Raw genomic sequence first — 21,124 nt, forward strand, 5'->3', positions numbered from 1 at the left:
ATTGCCTGTTTAAGTAACATTAAAACTAACAAAAGATGTCAGAACTGGCGAATGGAAGTTAGATGTAATATACTGCTGATAGTATCTGTTGCATAAACAAATTATTTTCCTAATATCGTCTTGTTTTTAATATACATAGAACTGTTTAAATAAGTGAAAATGTTAGCCAGTTGTAAACTTCTATAAAATTACTGGTTATTTCTGACATCAAAATTGTAGGTGCATGACCCAGAGACCCAGTTTAAGATTGCTGTTCCTTAAAATATTATCCCCAGGTCACCTCAGTGGGTGAGCAGTCGACCATATGCCTTATGGCCAGAGAGCAGTAGGCCCAGTAGTTCTGAATCATGGCCCTTTGCTGCATGTCTTCCCCACTTTCCTGTCTATCTACACTTTCTCTATCCAATAACAGCTAAAAGGCCAAATATATATATACATAAATGTATAAATAAATTAATGTGGTCTTCAATTAAGTAGGATTAAAAGCTAAGTCCTGGGTTTAAAAATACTTTAAAACCTTCTAAATTAACTAAATCTATCAACACAATTCTTGAAAAAATACTACCATGACACAATATTTGGAAAAGATAGGAATTAAAGTTGAACTAATTTGGTGCTGCAGTGAGTTAAAAATAAGTATCAAACGTTAACAGCAGCACACGCAGCGCTAAAATGCTGACCCTGGAAGTTTTAGCTTTTGTAGAGGCTAATTTTATAATATCCTTCAGATATCTCAGCTGAAGGAATACCTTCCACAAAGACATGCTGCTACAGGAATGAAGACCTAAAGAAATCTTTGCAGTAAAACTCAACAGAACCACAAGTCAAAACGTTTAATATGCATAATACCAGGAGCTTAGCAATGTCTAATCTGGCAGTAATTTAATTTAGCTTGGGGCTGAGTAGCAGGAAAATCAGCTGTTAGCAGGGAAATGCCAAATAATGGCACACACTAGTTTTACCTTTCACTGAGAATCTAAATATTGTAATGCAGGAGATTCTTAATATGTTCATTTATATAACAAGGATAACTACGAAAAACAATCAGGTTGTTAATTCTTACTCAGGAATAAACACCTTTAAGTAATGAACACTTGAACATCCTTTTTGGTTTTTTTATTTGCACTTATTTACACTTTATTATAATTTTTTTTAAATAACCACACTGTTTAGGTTAAAGGTTTGGTCGTCATCTACCTCTTTAATGAGCCTTTCTTCGTCTGTCCCATTGAAATAGGTTGATTTGTACACTGATTGCAGCAGTGGTTATTTAGAGAGCACAGAAAACAGCTTCTGACTGCGTGTTATGCTGCTTGTGTACTTGTGAACAGATGAGTCTCTTATGTGTGTGTGTATATATATCTGTGTCTGTACACACACACACACAGTGACTGAGTGCAATGGTGTTCGTGTTTCATGAATATTATTACAAGGCTCACAGAGCAAATGAGTGCTCCTGCCCACTTGACACACACCCTCTTGTAACCCAAGGATATAGGTCACCTCTTTTGTTAGTTTGTTTTCTGCTTCTTCCTCTGAGGATTTTCATCCAACCTGATACGTTATAGCCCTGATGCTCTCTAGCTACAGTTTATCACCTGTTTACTCCTTGAAATGATACAATTTTTATGATTTATCACCGACATATGAGTGATATTAACGTGTAATAAGTTTTGTCTCTGCTAAGCAGCTGGTCTTCATCCTAGATAATACTGACATAAAGTTTCCTGTTTTGCAATAAAGGACTGATCAAATCAATACTGTACACTGCATCACGTTTCACTGCCAGCTCTGCAAACCTTTAAAGTTACCCGGTGTAGATAATGAAAAAAGATTATATATACAGTGAAGAAATAAAAATCCCATCTTTCATCTGAAGTGTCTCTATCATGATCATTACTGTACTCAAGCCTTTGCTCAAAATTCTTCCTGAGTTTCCAAACTCTTATAAATCCAGAAAAGTGTCAGTCCCATCTCTGTCCTGTGGAGAGCTGTGTAGGTGAGGGTGTAATACCAATTGCATAGTTGTCATGGAGCAAAAAAGGAAAGATGCCTTGCATGTATCTGTGTGACTCAAGCAGCTTTGACAAAACAGCGGTAGTTAGTTTCTTAGAAATGGAACTGTTCTACACACAAGGGTAGGGGTTGGTGCTAGCTGCATAGCATGCTAACTTCAGTAGATATCTTTGCGACACAGTGCATACTCATCCATCATTTCAGATGCCCCTTTTTTTGTAATTTAACCTTGCAACAGGGGGGTTCTGTAGCCAAACAGAAACTTCCAGCACAGAAAATGAAGCCAGTATGTCAGGTCCAAAAACTGCAGTTCCTGTAGTGGCCACTTGAGGCTCACTCCAAAAGCACCGGTCCCTATACTTCCATGTTAAAAAGCCCAACTTTACAGCCATAAAAAAACTCTACAAACAGCGATATTTTTTTAAACGTATAAATAATACTCGAGTTAGGGGCATTAACAGTCTCACCATTCAGTAAGCTGGAACCACTCTGTGTCGGCTAGGCACAAGTTCCCCTAACTTGAGTCACTGAACTGAACCTCGTCACCATATTTGTGCTATCAGTGTTTTTTGGACATTTTTTAGCATCTAAAAAAACAGAATTATTGCCTATTGTGTGATTCAGAGCATCTAAGATGCTTGTGCTTCAGTTTTGGTAAGTATTATTTATTTTTGTTTTTCTAGCAGTTGACACTAATCAGTTGATATTGTTATGGAGATCAGATTATTAACCAGATTGTTAGGGTTAGCTGATAACTTAGCACCTCATGTTTTAATGCAAATATAGTTATGTCTAGAAAAGTGATGGAAAAAACCAACATGTCATCAGTCAAAACCGTCTGTGATACCATCCGATGGACATTTATAACATCTGTACTGAAACAAGATGATGATATTTGGCATCCTGGAAATGTGTGAGTACTGGGCTGGTGAATCATTCTCCTACTGATGTACAAAGTAGCCCAATATTCCTAAAGGCTACATTCTAGCTGGTTAGTTTGCTCTCTTGAATATATACCAATGCAACACAACGCACAGATATCCACCCGTTTTTTAATGGTTTATCTAACTTTAGGTTTTAGGGAGGCTGGACCCTCTCCAAGGTGACAAAGAGCAAAAGGCATGAAGCACCCTGGACAGGTGACCAGAGAGAGATAGATGGCCATACACTCTGACATTCACGCCTACAGCCAGTCTAGATTCACCACTGTGGATGAAAAACACACAGAGACACCAGAACACCAAGCTGACCAGGTTTTGGAGCCAAACCGTCTTGCTGTGTGGCAACAATGCCAAACGCTGCACCACCCATTTTCAAATATTCATATTAAACCGATAACAGATGCACGGCGATTAATTCTTTCCACACACGGCATTTGACTTCAGCTCAGATTTTGTAAAATACTCAAATATAAAAGTGCCATGTAGTAAAATTTAAAACATGGGTATGGATATTGTGCGTTGTGTTTGCTTTCTCTTTATCTCCTCCTGCCTCTTTATGTGAGTAAAGTCTTAGAAACCCATGAGGGCTGAGCACCCTCAGGTGTGTGACACTTGAATGAAAGTATTCTATTCATACAGACACACACACAACCAGGAATACACTAACAAACATCTGTTAGAATATAAAAGAGAGGAGATGCCTTATAGCAGTGCAGCTCCACTCATTACGACACACACACACACACACATCCCTTTCTTATCCCCCATAACAGCCACACTGAAACGCCTTTCCTCTGGCATACACACACACCCTCTCTCAATCTTCTACCCACTTATTCTCTCAACCCAACACACGCACACACACACACACACTCTCTCTCTCTACCTCTTTCTTCCAAACCACACACGCACACACCATCTCTCAATCTCCTACCCGATTACACCCACACGCTAAAATCCCTTTTTGCACACGTCCCCAATACACACATCTCCTACCTTCCCTAAAACCCTTTTTCGTTTCCTCTGACTCTGACACACACACACATGGCTCTCTTTTTGTCAACCACTAACCCCTCCATCCTCCCCCCGTCCCTCTCCCTCCTCCCAGTAATCTGGCTGGCCCGTGGCCTCCTCTCTCTCGCTCCACTGTTCTGTGTGATAGAATATCGATCGGTTTGCCTCGGCTCGGCGTGGAGCAGGAGGAGGGGGCGGCTGTAGGGCTATAGGGAGAGCGTGTGTGCGAGTATATATGTGTGTGTGTTGGATGTTTTGGGGTGGAGGGGAGGCAATGGTCAGACATGCTCCAAGGTTGTTACCACAGCAACAGAGGGATGGGTCAGAGGGTTGCCATGGCGCCTAGGTCGCAGGGTCAGGGTGTGGGTCCTGGAGGGCTCACGTTCTGCGGTTGTATGTATGTGTGTTTGTGTTAATAGGAAGGGAGGGGGAGACGGAGGTGTCCAGTCCAGCTATATTGGGTGTGTTAATAATGAATGGTGTTGTATGCGGTCGCTGTCTCTTTCTCTCCCCCTCCATCGGTGTCTGTCTTCTTCCTCGGCCCGCGCGCGCTTGTTTTGTCGCCGCAACAATATATGAAGCTGTAGCACATCAGCTCGGTTCAGGTGCACTTTATTTTTTTTAGAAAAATCAACTTAAATGAAAAAGATTGGCTCAGTCCAGCAGGAGTGTGAATCTAGATTAAAATAACCCCCACACACACCATTTTTTTTTAGTGTAACAGCACACCCATAAATCAGCCAACACACATATGTTGTTTAAACTAATACAGCTGATGTGGCTCAGCGTACATTAAGAACAACATAAGCAGCTTTACATTAAAAATCGAAATTTCTCAATAAAACAGAAATACAGGCCTGACGTGAGATTTTTATTTTCATCACGTTTCTCCTCGTACGTTCACGGCTCCTTTGGCTCACGTTAAAATGCTGCTGCAGAGGGAATTTAATCACCACGTTTGGAGAGTTATTTAATTGTTATCTTTGCACTTTTTATCTGGTGTTGTTCAAAGTTTTTTTTTCTTATGCATGCATCATCTTCATTTCATTCAAGTTTAACACTTTAACAATTCTCCTTAAATCCATTATATTAAAAAAGGTTAGACAATTATTTTGGGTGGATTTTTTATTTTTTAACAGCTCATGTTCCTACCCTGTGAATCTGGAAGTGCACATTCCAAGCTGTTATCAGTTTTGAGTTTATGTTTCTGCCATTCCCTAAAAGAAGAAGTGCGACAGCTTTTAGCACTGTCACATATTAACCCACTCTAGTCCTGTTTTCATGACCTAGCGAGCCTCGTGTTTAGAGTTACTCAGTCTTTAATTACACCTGCTGGATGAGACCAGAGATTGTTTTCACTTCCTCCTTCCTCGGCGGCGTGAATTCTGTCTTCTTCATTTTATTTTTCACGATGCAAGGAGCCACAGCAACTACAGTGTACACAAAAAGACAGAATCAGACATCAGCACGCCAGCAAACGTAAAACTGAGCCAAACTGTGTCCATACAGAGCCATGAAATCAAATACAAAACCTCTGCATTAAAACAAAAAACTTTGGAATTCATTCCTAAATAAATTCCTACATTTTTCCATAATTATTGAGGAAATTTTCAAGCTGCACTTCATAATTTTTATATAAACATATTATGCAGAATGGTGGCACAGAACAACAAACGTCACACTAGTCGTCTCAGATTTTCAACAAGAACAGAAGGCTGAATTCATTTTTGAAATCTTGCATTTGATAAGATCATACACCTGGTTTTATGATACTGTGTCCAAGCTGTGTGCGTGCCACTTCTCGGCCCTAAAGTCAGTTAAATACAACGACGGATGCTCGAGTGACAATGTTGCCAAGCTGTGGTTCAGAATACAAATTCAGATCCAGCTTGACTTATCTGGTCAAAAGCACCTTAGTAGTGAGATTTCCTTTTTTTAGATTTTAAGCCAGTGGACCAAATAGGATCTTAAAGTCACAAGGCGTCCGTGCAAAGCCAATCTCTCAGCACTGCGGACCCTCAGCCCCTTCTCCTCCCATACCCTGCACTACCACTGCAGGGTTATCAAACAGTCCCCGTGCAGCTTGGACGACTACATGTGTGACTGATTTCCAGCACATTTCAGCGCCACTGCTGATGTTTGCCATGTGTGCATGTAAGAAAACTTCGAGGCAAGGAATGAATATGAATCCAGGTTTAACCATTACTCACCGAGCATCACTGGCACCGTGACTCCACTCCAGTAAAACAGATAAAACAGGTTATGTATCATGGAATATTCATATAATATCCTGTTTAGGGCAGAAGGCAGAAAGAAATCAGATACACTTAGTAGGTAAATATAGGCAAGTACAGGTAAATATAACACATCATAATTCAAGATTGACTACATCCTGCAAATTAAGTTTCCCTCTGTGAGTGATTTATTCTGTGAAATTATACTTTACTGTAGATTAAAATAAGCAAACTGAATGATCAGTGACTTAACTGATGAGAGTAGTTCCAAAGAATGTGTATCAATTTGATCAACTATTGTTCAGTTCTGCAAATATGTCACAAAATAACTAGTTGATTCATTTATAATATGTCAGACTGACTGATCACTGATCTGGAGGATGTGTATCTGTTTCTTTCATAATTTCCTTTCATTTTAGTCTACCCTCCAAATAATTTTGGAAAATATATGTTTGTTTGTTTGTTTGTTTGTTTTTCTGTTGTTGTTGTTTTGGGGTTTTTTGTGAGGCCCTCGTGTCTCCCTGCCCTAGTGAATAGTTACAAAATCAATTTACTTTATTAAACTCAAGCTGAGTACGAGAAGGAAGAAGATCCGCAAGAACCAGTTGAATGAGTCGTCAGGCGATCTGGCGGCGTTGGGAACTCTGAAGTCAGGTGGAGGAGGGCAGCAGTTCAGCCATCTGAGCACACGGTGGCGCTCGAAGCCCTCCAGCCGTCTAAACAACGGCCTACAGGTAGATGGAAAAAAAACAATCAGCTTTCACCACTGATTTTTGAACACAATCAGCGCAATCTGATTATTATTAGTAGTATAGTAGTAGTAGTATTAGTGTTGTTTGTGTAAGTTTGGTCATACGTTCCTTTGTAAGTGCGCATGCGCCATTAGCGTGCCTGCTGTAACCTATAATTTCCTTCGGGATTAATAAAGTATTCTGATTCTGATTCTGAGTATTCGTATTATTATTGGTCGTGGTGCTTTTAATTTTGAAGGACTGCACATGAAACAATTTCCAAAAGTTTTTAAGAAAATGTTGCGTTTTTGTCAAAAGCCAGTGATTATGTGGAGCCACAGTTTATCTGGAGGTAAGCTCACCAAGTAGCTCTAAACAAATCTCTTCAAACGAACCGACAGACAACCCGCATAAACGTGTTTACAGACCTCAGGTTGCAAAGCTGGGCGACCCTTGGAGCTCCTTCCTCCCTGAGTAAGATCTCCGCGTCCTCCATGTGGTCCGATTATTTTCGACTCTAGATCTTTTAACGCAGTTTTTTGTTTGTTTGTTTCTGTGAAGTTTCTGTTGAGACTTGTTGAAGTTTCGTGTTTTGTTAAGTTTTCTCGAACAATACTTCCTTGTTGGTGTCGAAGCGCTCATGACGGGAAGTTTCTGCCCACTGAAAGGGTAGTGGGAGGAGAGAGTGAACGTTTTGAAACTTTGATGGCCTCGGGGCAGAAGGCAGAAATGGTCTCACATTTGATGTGACTTAAGTAATCTTTATGCAGACTTGCAGTTTTGGAAATTTCTTGTGTTACAACAGACAGTTCCCGAATTTTAACCAAAAACATACATGCTGGGGAAAAATAGTTTTGATGTATTTTATATTGATAATGAAAATTATTTTATGTGACTCCTGACTTCCAGGACTTGGTAGAAGAAATTTCAAAAGCCAAAAATCACATATTTTGACTGCGTTGAGGTCTAGGCTGAGGGTTAAGGTACTTAACCCTCAGGTACTTAACCCTCAGCCCCAAAAGATGCTGACAAGCCTCCAAGCATCGAGTCTGCAAAATGTTTCTTTATTTAGTCACATTTTCAGTGTACATTGATCCACCTTAGATATAATTTGCTGGATTTTAATTGCTGCTGTCTAATGAAAACGAGCACTAGCCTTGATGTTAGCAGGATGAATGTGTAAATATTCTTTAGTTCATTTGTCTTAAGCGACATAAATAAACTTGTGACACTGGTTACTACTGCATGAGAATATGAACTGGTTTGTGCGTCCTTATTTCCATCACTGTACCCTTGTTAATTATCGCTGTATTCACAGATCATTACGATTTAATTTAAACACTGCTTGGCTGCTCTCGTGCTGTGTTCCCCAAGGTCACCGGCAGAAAGTGTTTGTTGCACTTGGGCCTATTTTACAATGATATTTTAAATAACACCGTAAGTCGAGCTATTAAGAGTAAATTAGTGGTGGCTGAATTTCTTGTTGCACAATCTAAAGGACACTGTTAATATTATTAGTAACAGTTCTATTTTTCTAGCTGTTGGGTTAAACGTCTGCAGTGATAAAGGCCTTTTCAGCGTTGGGTGAACCCTGATGGCAGAGGGGTCAGGGCTGTAACGTAGCTCTGCAGCTGTGGCCCTCTGCCTCACGTTACTCCTCTCACTTCACTTCCTACTGAGCTGCTGGATCTTGCAAACGCATTAAAACCACCCAGGAATTATTTAAGAAAAGTACAAGACCCACTAAGAATTACAACATTCTCTCAAAATAATTCCACCACAAAGAAATTGGGACATATTTACACAGGGTCCCCTTCACAGAATGTGTACAAGGGGGAGGGCCACAGTGACTTATAGGGCCACACTGAATCATGAACGTGATTACAGTGAAAGTATTATTAGTATAACAAGTCAACACTTAAATTAGGAAACACCCCAGCATGCAGCAGTTTGCTGTATAGGTCAGTGGTGAACAGTGCATTAAACAGCAGCACAGACTCACTGTAGTGACCTGGCTTGAGATTCCTCAGCTTGATTCTGCCTGTTGTTGATTTTTGGTGTTTTGTTGTTTTCTTTTTAGGACATCGCAGGCTGAACTGTAACATTTGCCCATGTATGATCCTTCTACTCAAGTCGGTTTCATTTATAATGCCCCATATCACAAAACTTTGTCAGGGGCCTTTGGATGACTTCTTTCATAATTTCATTGAGTCAGTGCACAACTTAACATTTACAGGACATGTTTATTTTGTATCTTAAATAGTTTCAATTAAAATGAGTAAAATTTAGGATTTGCCTTGAGTGTTGGAAAAGCAGGATGAGAGGGGGAAAGTAGCTTGTTTCACCTTTGCTGACTTTGCCTCTATCTTCTGTCCAGGTCATTTCTTTATTTCTTTTTTTTCCAGCTGTGAGGTCTGTTTTCTGCTTTAATGATGGTTACAATGTGTGTTTCTTTTTCTTTCTCTATGACCTTAATATAACTTTTATTAGATGGGAGAGAAATCACTTTCCCAGATGCTGAAGCACTGTCTGCCATGAGCTGAGCCTCATCACCTGCTGCTGCTGTACACACACACACAAACACACACTCAAGAGCACACATAAAAACGCACGTGCCCCCCGCCCCACCCTTTGCTGGTTGCAGTCTCAACTCCAGTCGCCATGGAAACAGCTAAGATGCTGAGTGAAGGAGAGGTACAGGATGTGTGTGTTGGTTGGTGTGTGTGTGTGTGTGTCAGAGAGAGAGAGAGACAGAGAGAGAGACTGTGAAGTTATAGAAAAACCCTCTGAAGGACACGTATGGATTAAAGGTGAGTATGTCATCGACAGTTTCTGAATACACACACACTTAGTTTGACACCACAGTAAAAAATATGCCTGAATGGTTTCCACAAATAGAAATCTTTTACTCAATTTTTTTTACTCTTATATGTTTTTTTCTTTTCTTTCTGAACATTTTTGTTCTCCTCGACGCCCATTTGCTCTCTTGTTTTCCTCACCTGCTCGCCTCTGACACCAACATCAACCCTTTAACTTCAAAGCACCTGACATCTCATTGCGTTTAACATTTATGCCATTAGTGACTTAAAACTATTAACACACTATCCTGTGTATTGAGCAGCGCAGAAGCCCCTTCTCTATCTCTATCGTTCTCTCTCTCTTACCTGCTTTCTTTCTATGTCTCTCGGCCTCTCCCTCTTTCCCCTTTCTTCGCCTCCCAGAAAAGCCAGATGGGCCAGAGCTCTTTTTATTCTCAAGGCCTGGTGCACGTGCCGAGGACACTGGGCCTCACAGCATTTAATTCACAAGCTTTAGACGCCTCCTTCTTTTAACCCCCTGTGACCAACACCATCACCCACCTCCCTCCTTCCCTCCCCAACTCTCTTTCTGTTTCCTGTCCTTCCCAGCCCCTTCTATTCTACTCTATTATCTCCTCTTCACTTACACTCTTTTCTCTTCTGTCCTGCTCTGTTTTGTACTGTTTTTGTCAAGTTTTTGCCTCCTTTCTCTTTCTGCCCCCCCAAGACCTTATGTTTTCTGTTTAATGCTGCTTTGTCTGTTCTTAAAAATGTTTTACACAGAATTGGTATTCACTGTTCACTATCCACGTGCCTCCAATTTAGACCGTTTCATTCTCCACTTTTTTCTTTTTTCTTCTGACACCACTGGCCAAAACAATATGTAAAATAACTGAAGTCTTATAATCAAACTTATAAATGAAATACACTGTTTATATGTTTATTCACCTGAAGCAACATTTCCCAGTAAATGCTGATTTTTAACTCAATATATTTAATTAATATATGAGACACACATAAATACAATCTGTAGGACATATAACACTTGATTTCTGAGGTTGCTTTAATTTTAATATATTTAAAGAGCAAGTCCTGCAAACATGCATGAAAAAGCGCATGCTCATATTCAGTCACTTTGCTTCCAGACGTAGAACTTAATACTTCCAATGTATAAAGAAAATGATGGCATGATGGTGAAGCCTTCAACATTATCCATAAAATATATATCTGCTGGTTATAGGATGAAACATTAAGGAGGTGGAGGGAGGCAGAAGTAGATGCTGAGTGCCGGTTGAACTGCTGCCTGCAGGCTAGTTTGACCTCCTCCTCCTCCCCTCTTACAAAGCCACTGAACCTGACAGAGGGATGTTACAGCTAGACATTTCACACACTGCCCAGAGTCAAAGTGACTGATGTGCACCGCATGCCTTTTAATTGGCTGAGCTGCTGTGAAACGGGATTAAATCTGGTTAATTGCTCAAATGGTAAAGGAGAAGGACATTGCAGTATAAGCAGGTGCGGGTCACCTCGAGGCTTCAGGTGATGTCAGAACGCATTTTCTGGTTTTTCTTTTTCCAACATTTTTCACTCTGTTGATCTTTCAAAAGGAAAGAATTTTTTTGAAGGTGGTTCTCGATTCTACTAACTTACAGCTCCAGAGTAAAGTATTCTGTCCTCGTCTCAGCACCCGGCCTGAAAGGTAAACGGGTCACCCAGAGGAAACTGGATTATTTAGTGCTGCCTGAGTCTAATTGTTATTGAATGCGCTGAGTATTTATTCGGGATTATTCGGGGTTAACGTGGAAATAATGAGGTTGACCATCTCGAGGCTGTGTTCGGGAAATCGATAAACACACTGAGTTAATTACGGTAAATCAATTAAAAAGAGGGGGAGGGTGCTCTGAGAGCAAACACCCCACCAGGCCAGAGACACGAGAAGGGTCACAAGAAGAGGAAACTGACGTCCCCTTTCTTTGGTGGCTCTAGAATAAAGAGGAAGCGCTTTATGGTGTGTTTTCTATAGGCTATGAGCTCCCATATCAGTGTGTTTTATGATCCAGACTTTTCTTTCTCTATCTCTTTCAAACACACCCACGCACACGTGCCCACACGTGGCAGCAATTGACACCAAACAAAAGCCCGTTTTCTCCCTCCTCACTCTCCTCTGGCTCATCCTGACAGACTCCCTGACACGCGTTTGGCTTTCCTCTAAAAACTCCGAGGCTGCAGATAAATTAATGGAAATCCTATCGGTCAGGGGTGTGACACACACACACACACACACACACACACACACACACACACAGAGGTCAGTGGGATTTTCACCCTGATCTCGAGTCGCATTGTAAACACACATGTCCCGTCCCCCCCACCCACCCACCCAAACACACACGCACACTCCCAAAAATCTGCTGCATTTAAAACCCTTGCACGAGGACGCGCGCTGCATGCAACGCTGGTCCCGCTAATACAGCCACAAACGCCGATCAATATATTGCCCAGGCTGTAATTATTTCATCGCCATGCACGTTTGCACGTCTGCACACACACTTCACCAAAAAACTTTTCCCCAAAAAAACATATTTTTAAACTATGCCTCAAAATTAATTTCAGTCCAAATCCAAATTATTATATCAGTTGCTACTTGATTGTATGAGTAGTTACCTCAGATATAATGTGATATAAAACTTTTTTAAAGCCCCACTTTAACTTATTCGTATTTTACCCACACCCAGATCACTTAAGGTATATTTTTAATAAAAAGTAAATATAATAACCTACAAAAACGGCATAACTGGGTTATCACACAGTCACATTTTTAATTTGATGTTTCCAACATAGAGACAGCTGATTATTGAATATCTGCTGGAGTCTCTTTTTAACAATAAATGTGACAAATGTGATTGTGACCTGATGGAAAACAGAAGCTGCACTTTCAGTGTAATTATTGCACGTGTTGCTGTCTTTTGATATATTAAACAAAAAATGACGTTCAACCATTTCGTTTTCTTTTTTTAAAAAAGGCCTATTTTTATTCAAATTTACCTAAAAATGGAAATTTAAAATAGCTATTATGTTTGTTTGGGGCAATTTGTGCGCTACTTTGTCGAGTTGAAACGAAAAGAAGAAGCTCAATCTTGTGCGCAAAATTCCGAAGTATTTGCTTATATGCAAATAAGCTTCACTCAACAGAAAAAGAGAAGAAGGCCATAATCTGTGACGATAAATCCAGGATATTAATGCTGCACACAATATTTATTTAGTCTGCACTTATTTCCTTAGATTTCGCTAAAGTCTGTTTTATGCATTGGATGTAAATGGCCTGCCAGGTTCACCGGAAGAACGGAAGCGAGGTTAAATATTTCTCACTGAAAAACAAAAAGTCTAAATTAGAGAAATATTTTTAGAATAAATAATTTTTTATTTAAAGCAGATAAGTGTAAGAAAACGAAATTAAAATCTTGACTAAATGATTTTAAAAATAAATCAAACGTCGTTCTACAAAACAACCAGACAGGCGTGTCTCATTTTATGATCGTCATTTTTTCTTTGCTTAATTGAAATGTATTCAAATATTATGCATTTGGATATGGCTTTGCAAACAAAGTTAAAGATATATAGTAACTGATCTGATTGTTGTTTTTAATCCTCTTTGAAATCGCCCAGACTTTTTTAATGTCCATTTGTCATCGATCGATTTTCCATCTACACTGCGACACTTTCATTTAAATTGATGAATAATAACAATTTTATATCTGGAGGGCCACACATCCCCCTGGCACCAAACACAACCTTTATAATTCCCACTCCAAATTCTGAACATTTACTATTATTTTTTTTTTTTTATAAAGAATAATATCGAAATAAACATTTAAACTCGACATTCGGTTGTCTGGTTCCTGATAAGTGAAGGCCTTAATTGGGCTATATTGACAAACTGGAGAAAAAGAATATTATTTATTTGGTGTTTATAGATTTTATTTATGGAAGAAAAAAAAAGTAACCGCGCTTGAATCGTAAAACAGCTGTTTGCATAAATTGTGCAGACAAATCTGGAAATCCAAGACATCCTGATAGACTCATGATAAACTCTTACTTACAGGAAACCTGTTTAAAACATCAATAAGGGCGCAGGAGCCATTATGTGATTATGTGGTGCTGGCGGTTCTTTATTTTTATTATAAAAGCTATTGCCTTTTTCATCAATTTGCAGGGAGCGTCTGTCACTGCGGGCCCCAGAGCCGCAGCCGCTCTGACCCCCGGGTCAAAGGTCAGCTAGCCACTCCACCGTTACTGCAGCTCATCAGCCGCTGCCAGCACCAGAGGAGCCGGCTCGTTTTAAAATATAGACAAGTGTCACGTGGAGGTTTAAGCGACTGTTTTTCCTTTAGAAAATACAGTAAATTATGAAGAAGTATACAAACGAACTGGGAGACGTGGAGTTGCAACGCTTAGAAGATATCCCTCCGCCTGTAGGAACAGCGTCGCGGACACACAGGTGAGTATTCTGCGCATTGATATTTAAATTAGCCCTTAGCTTTCCAGCCACCTGTTTATCAGGTAAATTTACTGGAAAATTTCCCCGAAATTTTAAAGTTTACACCAAAACATTAGTGTCAGTCTCTCTGTTACCTACCTGCCCAAACACACTCGGTGTGAGGAGAAGACTTGGCATAATTAGGTGGTTTATTGGTGCAGGCTAAATCCTTCCTTTAGCCTCACGGCACTTGAAATAGTCCCGGTTTTATTGTGGCTAATAGCCTGATGTTAAGGCTTCACGAGGCCTTTTAAAGCTTTTTTAAAAGCCAAATCGTATTTTTATGTTCACTTGTGAAAAACATGGTGGTTCCAGCCATACTGAACCATGCCAGTAGCAGGTTTAAACACAACAATTATCAAATAAGTCAAATTATTAAGAAGGCATGCTCCAAAAAAAAAAGAAAAAGCAAATTGTCTAATGTCCTTATGAGGAATTTCATATTGTGACTGTATTGTACATAATGTAGGTCTACTGATGGTTAAATGCAGATAAACACGTGAAATATTTGTGAAGGAACTGAGAAAGTATGAAAATATGGTGGCAGTGAAGTGTCGCTGAGCTGTGACTGCAGGCTGTTAAATAATATTTCCTCATTGCTCCGTGGAAAATAAGGATCAGGACTGCCCAGTGACTGATAAGAAAGAAAAGCCCCTCACATGCAGACGCCCCCTCTTCTTCCACCCTCTGGTTTCCCTGTCATCTCTGTGGAAGGTTTAAAATTAATTAATTTCATATTGACTGATAACATCAATAAATATTTGTGTCTCTTATACTGTATGAGAAATTCTTGCAATCAGCTTGAAGTAAACAGTTAAATCTAAAATCCAGATAACAAGCTGCTTTCTCCTGATGTCACACAGTATTCTGGGTAATGTCTGATTTATGAACCTCAGCCATCATCACAGTCATTGCATATTGACTCTCATCATTGTGTTTATTGACATCTGTGTGAACCACATAATAGTCGTCATTTGATCAGTGTTCCTCAATAAATACTGCAACTGAAGCATGGGAGGTCAGGGAAACAGTAACTCCCTCGGATTGATTTCCAATAATCTGGTCGCTGCCTGTGTGATCCGCAGGCTGCAGGCTGCGGGGAAATGTCAGCTCCTGTCCTGATGCCTGTTTCCTTGGCGACTGGCGTGGAGATAATAGCCGTTAATGAGATATTAACCCCAAATAGGGACGAAGACAGGAAGTGATGAGTGTTTGTGGAAAATGCTTCAGTCGGGCTTCGTCAATGGACGACCCCGACCCGATCAATATTGTTTTGTTATTCAGCGACGGTAACAACCGGTGAGACCCCGGTCGCTTGAAACTCAGGAGGTAAATCCAATTCTTCAGTATGGATGCACGGAAACATGAGAGGAAGCATTAAAGCGCAGACAAATAATCCAATCACATAGAAAAAATATAGATACAGCATACAGCACTACACACATACACATAACAGAATTATATGGCTGGCTCTTTGTCCAGCTGGTTAGGATGGAAGCAGGCGATTGCACCCTGCAGGTCAAAGGTCAACTTCATCCCAGACACCTGACCTCATCCACCAAAGGTTGACCTCCCTGGATCAGGAGTGTGTGTGTCTGTGTGTGTATGGGTGTAAGTGTGAGAGTAGAAAGGGAGGGTGGACGATAAGGAGAGAAACATGTGAATTATTGCCAAATGGTGAACATAAAAATTGAAGTGTGTCTGCGTCTGTGTGTGATTGTCGCAGATGGCCGTGGATGAGAGGTTAACAAATTTGAAGATATTTGTGATTTGAAGATGAGAAAAATGTTATTTCGTGTTAGTTTGTGTCCGAGTACGAAATCCTGTCCGCATCTTAAACTTGGATTTTCTCATTCGGAGCCGAGAGGCGTGATATAGAGACAAGAAGTAGATGAACTGAGAAAGGATGACAAATTAGAGACAAAGCAAAGGACAAGTAGAGGGAAGCTGGTTAAAGAAAAACAATGACAGATTGGTGGATAGTTGCAGCTGCAGCTTTTCCTCTTCCTTCACCATCATTTCATTTTTCTTTTACTTTCTCCTCCTGTCCTTCTGCTCCTCCGTCCCTCCATCCCCGCATCTCACTGCAGCTTTCTGGCAAATTATCACCTGACCTTGACTCATGTGACCCCCCCCCCAAATGAACACACACACACACAAATACAGCACACACAGGCTTGTAGATACTGCACTTGCAGCAAGTTGCACATAGTCGAGTACATGGTCAAATTTACAGAGATGTCAATAAATTCCTAGAATTTACGTTTTAGTCATCTCTAAAAGTAAATTTAAAACTTATCTTTCTTTTAGAAGTGCGCTGTGTCCATTTTACATCATGTTTCTTCTAACATGCTGCACAAACAGATTGAATATGTCACTATAGTAAGAGTAATGTAAATAATTTATCCTTATTTACCTTGAGTCTGGTGCATACATTTTTAAACATGTTTTTGTGTTGATTATTTTCTACAAAAATCAAATATTTAATATGGTAGGAAAACAGTCTGCGGAGGGAAAGTTCACCCCACAATAATACATATTTTAGTTAATAGTTACGTAGTGTTACTTATCCATCTACACTGTATAGGTTCGAGCTGCGCTGTTTTGAAGATGCTGGCTGCAGAGTCGAATGCTTTCTCTTCAGTGTAGTGGGGCTTCATGGCATCTTCCATGTGGTACTCAAAGTACCAAAAAATACACCGTAAAAAAACTGAGGATAGGTGTCCCCTTCCTGAAACGATGACCTGGTTACTCAAAGTAATCCAACACCCTTTTGGGCAGTTTTTTGTGCACCTGCTCACTGTGTCACTGCACTGGAGGAAGTGTGAATACGCACCGCGAGAGGCTTGTGTTCATGACATTGTGGCAGCATCTAAACGTGTATTGCACCCCCCTCAGCACAGCTGTAATGTTACCTATTTCCACTCTGCCTGGGTGGGTGTAGTTCAGTAGAAAAAGTAATAATTCCAGCATGAAACTCCTCTCGCAATAAGATTTGTGGATTTTTTTTTCTTTGAGTTACCTGGTTAGGGGACTCTGAGATTTTCAAATGCGTTTTTCGATGATTTGAACAGCACAAAGTGAGTGTCATCTAGGTCCATTATAATCAAGAGCGGGCCCACATCTCTCTACAGCCGAAATGCCCAAAACTGGGAAACCAAAATAATTTTGAGGAAATGTGCTTTTCAAGTGTGTTTCTAAACTTGAAATCTTAAATGCAAAAAGAACGGCAGATCTCTTGATCAAGTGTTTGGACCTTTTTATTAATCTTTTGAGATTAATAAATGGAATAAAGTTTTTATAAATTAATGACATCTAAAGTGCTCATGGTATTTGCAGAGAATAACTACACCCAAAGGATGGTGCCAGTAAGCTGCCTCCTTCCATGTCTCTCTCCAAGTTCTTGCACACCAATCTCGTCATCCCAGAGGTTCAAAGATGAAGGTGAGTAGGTGGGAGGAGGCGGAGGGGGGGTGGTAGACGAGGGGATGTAGGATAAAAGCAGGGTGGAAATACGCCTGGCCGAGCACTTGTGTTTCCATCCCTCCCCTTCACCCCTCCTTTCCTCCCCAAAAAGCATTCTTTCCCTTCTTCCAGCTCTCATTCACCCTTTAATCCCTCGCTACTCCACTGCATATGTTTCCTAATCCGGAGTGTGTGGGAGGCCCACTCTCACCCCTCCCCGTGCCCCCTCCTCATCCACCTCCGCCCTTGCCTTTCTCTTGGTGGCTGTAATGCTGTAACCTGCCTCTATTCCTCTTTCTTTTAGCCCCAGACTCGCTCTCTCTTTCTTTCTGCGGCTCTTATCGTTAGACAGCAGTGCGGTTCCAGCCTGCCCCCAACCAATCCTCTGATTTCGGAGCCCTTCAACCACTCCTTTTTTTCTTTTTTTTGTTCATTTCTTGCTTTTTCCCCCCTCCTTGTTACTTGTGTGGTTATTGCGTCTGTTTTGTTTTCTCGGTTTTATCCAGATCTCCTGGGAAATACACTTGCCATGCTTAAACATGAAAAATTGCTCAATATATGGTTTAACTGGAGCAGGGTCTTTACGCAGAAACTAAAACCCTTAAATTAAACCAGAACCCTATTATAATTAATCTAATGTGTAACCTGGACAATTTTTAATATTAATTTGGGATTTAAATTTTTACATTTATCAAATAATTTTCAAGGATATTAAAACTGCTGTTGCCTCTTCTTCTTTCTGTTCAGCACTTTTTCCCTCTTGCAAGCTGTCTTATTTTTTTCTCAGGTGATTTTGTTCTCTCTCTTCTCCCTCATTTCAGCTGCTCTTGTAACACACACACACACACACACACACACACACACACACACACACACACACACACACACACACACACAGGCTTTTTGTCCTGGTTCTTCTCTTGCTTTAGCCCATTACTGAATAGTGTTCCCGGAGCCTTTTGTGGAGCCTTGTATAGGCACATGCCAAGTCAAGTTATTTCAGAGCGATTTCAATGGAATTACCCCCCAAAATAATCTCCTTTTGCTCCCCCCTTTCCACAAAAAAGTAAGAAAGGGTGGAAGAAAAGAAGGGAATAATGTAAAATGAACCAGCACCCTTGACACAAAATAAGCCTTTACTTCCACACGAGAGGGACATGAGAATATGAAAAGATCAGAGTGTGCATATTAAAAGATGCACAGAGGAATTTGGATAAAAATTGTGGATAAAAGGAGAGTTCTCCCTCAGCAAAGCCAGCTTACCCTGTTTTTTCCTGTTATTTTTACTTGAATAATGGAGATTACTCACCTTTATACACTGACAGAGGTTTTTAGGATTTAGGTCTTTGGTCTGTGGAAGTGTAAGTTGAAAGAGGTCTTTAAAAGGACCCACACACGGGGACACTTTCTGAGAATTTTTTTCCTGCAGGTTGGGGTAAATTGATCTTAATAAACAATTTAGTATGCAGGAAGCAGACCTTAGACACGCCAAAGAGATATCCAGAGGTGCAGTGGATGTAACACATGTGTCAAATTTCTGGTTCAGCAACATTCATAGCGTCACTTCCCTGGAGGTCAAGGGTCAAAGCCTCAGCGCCCACACAGTACATGTAATAAAACTGAATGATGGCTGTTTTCAAATTAGCCTTAAATTAACCATGACTGTAGGATTTTTATTGTGTGTATTTTATATGTATGTTCCAAGAGAGTTCCTGAAAAAGAGATCAGTTGTATTTGATTTATTTTCTTTTTATGAATTAAGTGATTCGGTGGATAGGTAAACTGGTGATTCTAATTTGCCCATAGGTGTGACTGTGAGTGTGAATGGTTATTTGTCCGTCCTTGTTACCCTGCGATAGATCAGTGACCTGTCCTGGGCGTTAGGGTGCCAGATGGGCTGCTCCGAGTATTTCAGAAGCTGATGATCTACTGGGATATGTCCACATGGCCATCTTTATGGCTTGCAGTCTGAAAAAGAGAAAATATCCAGTGAGCATTAGGTCTCTGGGGGGGAAATGCCTTGTTGGTGTTAGAGGTCAGAGCACATAGGAAGGCAACAGTAACACACTTTTTCATTTTGTTACAACCAAGGTATGCACAAAAGCATCTCTGAATGCACACCACATTAAACGATGACGCAGATGGAGTACAGAAGCAGAAAGCCACACTGGCTGCCGTGTCAGCAAAGAACAGGATGGGTCTAATGGGTCTTGATTTCTGCTGCAGCATTCAGACAGTAGGGTTAGAATTTAGCATAGCATCAATCCATCCAGCCTCGTATCAACAGTTCAGGCTGCTGGTGGTTTAATGATATAAGAGATATTTTATTGGGATACTTTGGTCCCCTCACCCCTTAGTACCAACTGTAATTATCATTTAAACACCTCAGTATTGTTGCAGTCCATGTTCATCTCTTTATGACCGCAGTGTACCCAGTGTATCTACCCATCTTCTGATGGCTGTTTCTAGCAGCATAACCTGCCAGGATAACCCCATATTTTCATGAACACAACAGTGAGTTTGCTGTTCTTAAATGGCCTCCATAGACACCAGATCTCAATGTAAGAGAGCACCTTTGGGATTTGGTGGAATTGGAGATTCACACCATGAATGTGTTCTTTAAATCTGCAGCAGCTGTGTGATGCTATCATGTCAGCATGGAGCAGAATCTCAGAAGAATGTTTGTAGCACTTTGTTGAATTCGTGTCAGGAATAATTAAGGTCATTCTGAAAGCAAAAAAGGGTCCAATTTAGAGGTAGATGGATATATTTTGTTATTACCTTAGAAGTTAATTTTATTTGGTTTATTTTTATTTGCTTCTAGAGCCAGCAGACGTCTCTTAAGATGAACTTTCTGGAAGCTGCAGAGTTTTTGAATTGTAAATATTACTATTTCAAGTTTAAAAATATTGGTTGTATCAAAATCCAGTTAGTGCTTAAAATCCAGATGTTCTCACCGGTAATGATTGAAACATATACTGTTAGAAAGAGGGGATTTGTGAGCTTCATGTGGTTGTCTGTAGGTAGCACAACAACAACAGTGACTCCAGACCTGCTCGCAAAAGTTTGGGATGAGTTTAACTATGTATGGACATATGGACTCGTCTAAATGTGCATACACTGAACACCTGTGAAGACCTACGTTTTTTTTTTTTATGTAAAAGTTTGCATTCAGTCATATATTTTAAAATTTAAGTGCCCATTACTTTGAAAAAAATAGCTTTTGATTCAGATGGTTCAGGGTGATGACACGCTGTTTAAAGTTTGAAAATGTGCATTTAGCACATTTAAGTCAAAATGGATAAAAGTAATCGCTTCTTTTTAGATATTTTTTGATAACACTTTATTGCTGTCTCCCTTTTTTGGCACTTTTGTGCAATGTAAGTGC

The 21,124-nt window shown here is 40.2% G+C and overlaps 2 protein-coding genes across 3 annotated transcripts in view; one reads left to right on the plus strand and one right to left on the minus strand.

Annotated features, from left to right (window-relative positions):
- Positions 1–4,567: 4,567 nt before the first annotated feature.
- On the minus strand, positions 4,568–7,597 carry LOC146548740 (uncharacterized). Its single transcript, XM_085262258.1, has 4 exons — positions 7,365–7,597; positions 6,760–6,933; positions 6,182–6,261; positions 4,568–5,401 (listed from the first exon to the last, which is right to left on the minus strand). The coding sequence occupies exons 1-4, from the start codon at positions 7,430–7,432 to the stop codon at positions 5,295–5,297; spliced, it is 429 nt and encodes a 142-aa protein (XP_085118384.1). The 5' UTR covers positions 7,433–7,597; the 3' UTR covers positions 4,568–5,294.
- Positions 7,598–14,096: 6,499 nt separating this feature from the next.
- pou2f2a (POU class 2 homeobox 2a) overlaps positions 14,097–21,124 on the plus strand; it is an 84,278-nt gene continuing 77,250 nt past the window's right edge. Inside the window, exons 1-2 of one of the 2 annotated variants that reach the window (XM_085262301.1) lie at positions 14,134–14,232; positions 17,611–17,715. In XM_085262301.1, coding sequence (XP_085118427.1) covers positions 17,631–17,715 — 85 coding nt within the window. In that variant the 5' untranslated portion in view covers positions 14,134–14,232; positions 17,611–17,630. Of the gene's footprint in view, positions 14,233–17,610; positions 17,716–21,124 lie in introns of both variants that reach the window. The other variant, XM_085262304.1, reaches the window with a different exon arrangement.

This window comes from Mchenga conophoros, linkage group LG22 (genome assembly GCF_057382185.1).
Source record: "Mchenga conophoros isolate Kocher_MC1m ecotype Shallow Benthic linkage group LG22, M_conophoros_male_GT1.1, whole genome shotgun sequence".
In the NCBI taxonomy this organism is placed as follows: domain Eukaryota; kingdom Metazoa; phylum Chordata; class Actinopteri; order Cichliformes; family Cichlidae; genus Mchenga; species Mchenga conophoros.

Coding starts and splice junctions, on each gene's coding strand:
- LOC146548740 (XM_085262258.1), bottom strand. CDS start 7,432: ATGGAGGACGCGGAGATCTTACTCAGGGAGGAAGGAGCTCCAAGGGTC. Junction 6,262..6,759: donor CTCAGCTTGAGTTTAATAAA/GTAAATTGATTT, acceptor TGCCCTAAACAG/GATATTATATGAATATTCCA. Junction 5,402..6,181: donor CACGGTGCCAGTGATGCTCG/GTGAGTAATGGT, acceptor TGTACACTGTAG/TTGCTGTGGCTCCTTGCATC.